Source organism: Arachis ipaensis, chromosome B02 (assembly GCF_000816755.2).
Source record: "Arachis ipaensis cultivar K30076 chromosome B02, Araip1.1, whole genome shotgun sequence".
Lineage (NCBI taxonomy): Eukaryota > Viridiplantae > Streptophyta > Magnoliopsida > Fabales > Fabaceae > Arachis > Arachis ipaensis.
The window spans coordinates 101,846,423-101,853,925 of NC_029786.2; the positions used below are offsets into that span (position 1 = coordinate 101,846,423).

Below are 7,503 nucleotides of genomic sequence, written 5' to 3' on the forward strand. Positions count from 1 at the left end.
TATAATAGAATTCACCAAATTTAAATTAATGAGTTAAAATAATAATAATAGTTATAGCTATGTAGACTATCAGTTATACTTTTTTTTTTTCTTTTAATCCAACAAGTGATACAATTCTAAAATTATGGTTCAAATTCGTTAGGAGGAGATGTTATTAGTTTTTTTGGTTTTGTATGTTTTTCTCAATTTGACAAGTTAAAGATTTTAGAATTTTATTTAAGAGTTTATTGTTAGTTAATAATTTATTGCATACATAAAATTTTCAATATTTATTTAATTAGACGAGTAAGCTAATTATTCGATTAACTAAGATTAATTAGGAGATGTTATTAGTTAGATGCTAATAGTCTCTGACCGTAATACTTTTCAAGATCAAATGAATTGAAATAAGATTTGTCTCTAACTAACAACTTCAATTTTTGGCATATATAAGATATAGTACTTTGGAGACCAAACACACCAACATTATTATTGTTTAATTTTATGCAACAAACAATAATACGCTTTTTTATCAATCTAAAAACTAAACATAAATACAAACAATTGAAGACAACTCACTAGTTGGCTAGGCTTCAACAAAATGCACTATCATCATCATTTGTTCATATCAAAATGACTAATAAATCAGCAAGCAATGCAAACCAAACATTATTTGTCCATGTATCCTTTGAAGTATAATCATAATAAATTATCTTTATTTAGCATCAAACCAAAACCTCAAAACAAGTAAATGTTAGAAACTAGATGTTGTATTATTAAAAGGAACATATTGCCATAATAATCTGCTTTACCTACCTCTATTTTGAATTAATTTTTAGGATTAAGTTAAATTCAGATCAATATTCTTTTTTTGTTCATAAGGACTAATTAAGGAGTTCAAATATATATTCATATCCAATTGCTAGTATAATAAATCTTTCTAAAAAAATAAAAAAATAAAGACTTTCCTAAATTTTAATTCGATAGATGTCTTTTCATATATTTGAAAAATAATGCCTAAGGTTAGTTAAATAATCAGAATGGAAAAGGGTAGAGAAATTCTAAGTTTAATTAGTTTGGTAGAAGTAGAACTATGATTTAATTAGGTTTGGTAACTTTATTATGGTAATTAAGGGTCACTACTGAAAGCTAGATACTTAATCATGAGTATAATCACATAAAAAACCATGTATATGCTAGACAATGGATTGGAAATGCTTAATTATGGAATTACAAATAAATAAATATATAAAGAAACTTTAAAAAAATGGTATATGTAACCTAGCTACTAACCTGGACATTCTGTTCAGCTGATTTGGCTGCTGGTGGAGTATCCTTTGTATGCTTGCGATATCTTTCAATTATCTCCTGCATGCTGTAAAATTAATAGCCAATTTACAAATTAAGTTTGATAAACAATCTGAAAAGATGAACATATTAAATATGTATAAAGGTTTGATTTTCTGATACACTGATATATGATATACTAAAAGTAGCACCCAATTATTAGCCTATACTACTAGAACAATTATCATGCATGTATATATATGATACATACTATACTTATTACAATACACTTAATAATAATAATAAGCTAATGTGCAAGTCTACGTGAACGAAAGCTATTATTTGTAACTATAAAAACATGTACCCTCTCAATAATAACTAGGAAACTTTTGGTATATACTTGTGTCTAGATATATAGATCAATGAATGTATCAACTTGTATAGTTACAAATGAAAAAAGAAAAGGTATTTTTTTTTATTCTTAATATTTTTGCTAATATTAAAATCATTCTTAATTTTTTATTAAAGAAAATTGTCATCCTTATTCCACTATCACCCTTTACCCCATTCACACTTTCATTTTCACCTCCATATTTCAATCTAATAAGGCCTCAGTGTTGATGAGGGTGGGGTGAAGGATAACAATAGGGTGGAGATGGATATGGAGGGTGATGGTGGTGAAAAGGTGGAAGTAGAGGTGGTGATGATGGGATGGAATGAGAAGAGATGATCATGGATGATGTTGATGATAGAAGTGGGTTGGTGGAGGATTTGGAGAAGGAAGTGATTGCTATTTGCTAGAAAGAGAGAGAAAAAAAGGGGAGATTTGGAATTATTATTTTTACAATAGGTAAATTCATCTAAAATATAATGTTTCTCAAGAAAAAGACTATTTTAGAAAATTTTTTGTAACATTAAGAATGAGTTTTTTTAAAAAATATTAGAATGATTTCATTTTAAACAAAAAATCTTTGAGGATTAAAAGAGCACTTTAACTAGAAGAGTTTATTAAACTAGAAGCATGAAAATAGTTGTTAAAATTATATTATTGGAGTGAATCATTTTCTATTTTTTTGAACTTTGAGACTCTTGCATTGTGAGTGTTTTGATATAGAACTAAGTATGTGTTTTAATTTAATAGTTTGAGTTCAAAAGAGGGTTGATTTCATAATATGACATAAAAATTCATAAGATAAAATTATAATTATCTATGCTGACAAATTCAATTTCTAGTTTCATGACACTCGTCATCATATTGATTTAAGTCATTTTCAAATTTTATCTTAAAATAGAGACAACTTTTCTTTTACATTTTTTTAAACAAACTTTAAATCTCCAAATAAATATCTCTATAATTGTATTCTAAGACATATACCAAATAAGTCCAAAGGCCTAGGCTAAGAAGTAGATGCCATCTTTAGCTTTGTGAATAATCCATTTGCCTCATAACTAGCTACTTCAATCATGCATTGGTGTACTTTGATGAGAATATTCCCATTGAAAATGCAAGGTGTTCAATATACTATACTTTTTGATGAAATGTTCAACTTGAATAATTAAGGAAACTTTACTATTTAGCTACTCTCATCTTCTTGTGACATAACCTTAGAAATTAGAGATATTTATGCTTGTCCAAAGCATGTTAAGCTTGATATTATTTATTATTATTATTATTGAAAAGATTACAGAAAATTTGTGACATGAGATACTTTTTAAAATTTAATGCTTTTTATATTTAAGAAAAAAAAAAAAACTAATATAACTTTATGTTTTAATAAAGACTCAAGTTTATACTTTTAAGTATTTGGAATTGCTCATGCAATTTTTTCTAGCTATATGACGAATCCACTTCCACTATATTTTGGTAATATTTCAAGCTTGTGATTATCTTTATTTACACTTTCGCTACCTTAATTGTGTCATAATATAATTCAAGTTTACAGCAAATCCTAAATTATTTGAATTTAATCTAGATATTATGAGTAAGAAATTTAGCTAGTAAGCTCAATTAGCATCGCATCATATCCAACTTTGAGTTTGAATCTTTCTAAAATTCACTTGAATTCTAAGATGTGTGAGTGTGCAGTGTATGTGAACAGGAAGAGAACAACAAGTATAATTTCGGTATAAATGTGTGGATATAATAATATTTTAGACTTTTGGAATAAGTAATTTTATAATATAATATTAAAATTTTTATGATTAAAAGATTTATAGTTAATTTATTTCTGTGACTTCTAACATTTTTAGTAAAAATAAATATAAAGCTAGCTACTATAAACTTGAATACAAAACAAATTTAAGAAGAAAATATTGGTCACCTCACATTTTTAGTTTTGTTTGAAAAAGTTTATAAATTGCAACTAAAAGCATATAAATAATTATATACCTAAAATATCTCTTTTCACAAAATGCTATGTCAGAAAATTATTTATTCTAAAAATTTTAATCAATAAGTAAAAACACAAATGATTATATATATCTCTATAATATCTCTTAACAAGTGGATTCTCTTACACTTGTCACCTCAATGAAGGATTGCCAACTAACTATATAGAAGTTTCCAGCGTTAACTACATCACAGTCTAAGCATATTTATAGAAAGGGTGATGGAAGACTTTTCAAATTGATGATTTGATGTGACTATTTTTAAAAGAGAGGGAAAAAATAAATAAATCAAAGCTGATTACAAGCAATGCAAGAAGTGAAATGTTAAGTGAAGAAAAGTGTTAATCATACACGTTATTTATATGCTCAATAGAACTTTTCACTTAATCATACTGCTATTTTTTTAATGTAATGAAAGGGTATACATCTCAACATTATTCATTCTAGCTTAGGTTATTATTGACCTAAACTTGATCATTATATAGCTTCAATATTTATTATTTAAGCTGGAAAAGATGTTTACATGTTCTTCTAAAATATTTAGAAGTTAGATTAAAAAAAAATGATTACCACTATTTTTAAAATATAAGAATGTGTTTAGTTTATGATCTTATTTTCTAGTTTTATTTTCATTATTTTTTGTTTTTAAAATTTCATAAAAAAAATAAAAAGTAAAAAAAATTATTATTTTCTCTTTTTCATAAAATTTTAAAAACAAAAATTCCACAAATAAGAAATAAAAATAAATTGCAAATGAAACCCTCCTAACTGATTTTTCACATTTTTTATAAACAACAGGACAAAATCGCCCAAGAAAAAATAGATTACACAACCACCATAATTTTTGCAGTTTCAACTCTCTATACAAATACAAGCTCTAGTAATTAATAAGAAATTAAATTAAATTTTATAAAGAAATAAATAATCTTGGAATGAGGTACTTGTTGCTCTTTATATATACTAAGATAGTAATTAAGTACTGTGGTGATCACACACACTATGCACGTTATTTTATGAAAGATCACAAGCTAGCTCCTCGCAGAATGAGTTACAATACTACTACTTTAATTTCCTTTGTCTTTTGACACATTAATTATATACACTACTCTGTCAAATCACTTTGTTGTTGGATGTTATATCAAAAATCGCGTAGGCATACACTACTTATTAATTCTATAAAACAAAAACTTATCATCATTATTAGTTGAAGATCATATATATGATGAGATTTTACAAAAGGCATCAAGTAGAATTGTTATGTGGTGCAGGTTATATATATTATCGACAGGATAATTGTCAACATGAATCATATAAACTTTCATATAAGAACCGTTACAAAATTATTATTTAACGATTTTCAATTATCAACTTTATATAAAAATAATTGTATAAATTTTCACGGTTAAATTAATATAAAATGATATAAATTGAATGTATATGTTTAATAAAAATATGCACATTATTACTATATTTTCAAAATTTTTCAAATATATCTTATATTGTAATGCATCAATACAATTGGATATGAAGTTTCTATCATTCAAATTTCATTTAATAATAATTCTAATAACCATAAAAATTATGTGCCAAAAAAAAAAATAATGGCTAGAGATAAAGTGACACAATTATATCACAAATTCACAATACTTATTAGTGTGTCTCTGTGCCTGTGATGAACATCGTAAATGTCAGAGTGATTATTGTTATATAGTACGTATGATTCAGCAGCACTACTAAGTAGTACGAACATGTGCTAGCTATATATCTTCTCATGCACCAATATGAGGAAACCACAATAGTACATTTCATCATTTACCCCCTTTAATTTGTACTATATATGTATCTACCGTGGGTTACTAATCAATTATTTCAATGGCCTCAATCCTATTCAACATCATCTTATTACCTTAATTAATTTGAACTACTATTACATGTACATATTTATAGCTTTACTGAGTTGTAATGTTTATGTTAAGTAATAACAAACAATAATGAAGTGTTTCATTCAATATATGAAACTAAGTAAAATATGACTTGTATATTATTTTAGTTAACTACTAAATTTAATTTTATTAACTTAGTTTCAATAATTTATTATGACATTGATAATATGTATTTATTATTTTATTAGAAGATTTTTAAATTAAAATATATGTAATCCAAAATTTCCTGATTTTTTTTCAAGCATTTATATATCTTCGTCCTTCTACTCTCTCACATGAAATGTTCCCTATCTACTCTTCATACCTTCAGACCCCAACCTCAAAAAATAAATTAAAAAAAAAGATATAAATGTACTTGATAAAAATGTTTGACTAGTTTGACTATTCTTTGAACTATATATATGAGGTATATATTAGCAAACAAAATAAAGAAAGAAACTATACACCTAAGATGAAAATGAATAATTAGAGCTAANACATGAATAAATAAATATAATAATAACAATAATAATTGTTAAGGTTATAAACTGAATATAATGAGATATATATAATAAGTAGAAGTAGAATATATATATACCTTGAGCTTGCAAATTCATAAAGCTTGCCTCTTGGAGAGAAGATGATGAGAGCAACCTGAGCATCACAAAGAACAGAAAGCTCAAACGCTTTCTTAAGCAACCCATTGCGGCGCTTTGAAAACGTCACTTGCCTGCTTGTGGCATTTTCTATGCGTCTCATCTGAGTCTTCCCTCTCACCATTTTCTCTTCTATCTCCTTCTTCTTTGCCAAATTAAAACATGGAAATCAAAATAAATTATTATGTAATTTCTATATCAAATAATTTAATTATTATATATAAATAAATAAATAATAAATGTTTTCTTACAAAAGTATTATATTCCTTGAGTCAACCAAGCAAGGTAGAGAGTTGCAGCGAGCAAATCTGAAACCAAGATGAAAAATGTTAAAGGAAAATAATGGATCGGAGAATATATATATATGGAGAAATTAACAAATTTTAAAAATTAGAAAGAAAAATTTTCAGTATATGTATGTATATAGATTTTGATGGAAACATATAAAGATACCTAATTATTGTTGAGAAGAATATCAATAAAAGTAAATAAATAAATCTGGTTTCCAAACAAAAGGATCTATAAACATCAAGCAAGAAAATATGTAGATAGAGAGTTTTTCTTTTCTTTTTCTTTTTTTTTTTTTGTTTTTTGTTTTTTTGTTTTTTCTTTCTTTTGAGTCTGATACTTACCAGCAGTTAGAGAAGCAACTTCAGTTCAAGTAGTTTCTCACTGAGCCAAAAACAGGGAAAAAAAATCCAAGGGTTTTCACTTGCCAAAAGGGGAAATTATTCAAACCAAATTGGAAAAAAAAATAAACTAAAAATTAAGAGAGAGGGGGGAAAATAGCTTAGGGTGGTGTTGGGAAGGGGGAGAAAATGATGAAGAATGAATCTGAAGAATCAGAAGAAAGAAAAAAAGAAAGGACTAAGGAGGCACCCAAAAGAGAGGAAGGAGAACATAAAAATAGAAAGAAAGAAAGAATTGAGGTAAGTCAAGAAATGGTGTTGGATTTGACCTATTTTTATTTTCTTTAATTGTTTTATCTAAGAGAAGAAGCAAAAGCTTTCACATACCCAACTTTCCTTATTCATCCACTTTGATCCAACGTTATTTATGTTCCCCTGTGCCCCACCATATTAAGAAACAATTGAGGTTTTTTCTTATAAAAAATAAATAAAAAAGATGTAAGAGAAAATCGAATACCTCANCTTGTTTTGGTATATAGCAAAAGCCCACTCTCCCAAAAAAGAAAAATTTCAGATTAAAGGAAGGTATAATGTGGGAAATAGTTTATGAAAGAACTTATATTATGATGACTACCGTGATTA

The 7,503-nt window shown here is 26.3% G+C and overlaps 1 protein-coding gene across 4 annotated transcripts in view; it reads right to left on the minus strand.

The window, feature by feature from the left end:
- LOC107626026 (MADS-box protein SOC1) overlaps positions 1-7,244 on the minus strand; it is a 9,238-nt gene extending 1,994 nt beyond the window's left edge. Inside the window, exons 1-4 of one of the 4 annotated variants that reach the window (XM_016328793.2) lie at positions 6,865-7,244; positions 6,484-6,540; positions 6,175-6,374; positions 1,273-1,354 (exon numbers count right to left, since the gene is read on the minus strand). In XM_016328793.2, the coding sequence (XP_016184279.1) occupies positions 1,273-1,354; positions 6,175-6,356 (264 nt within the window). In that variant the 5' untranslated portion in view covers positions 6,357-6,374; positions 6,484-6,540; positions 6,865-7,244. Of the gene's footprint in view, positions 1-1,272; positions 1,355-6,174; positions 6,378-6,483; positions 6,541-6,864 lie in introns of all 4 variants that reach the window. The other 3 variants (XM_016328792.2, XM_016328795.2, XM_016328794.2) reach the window with 3 other exon arrangements.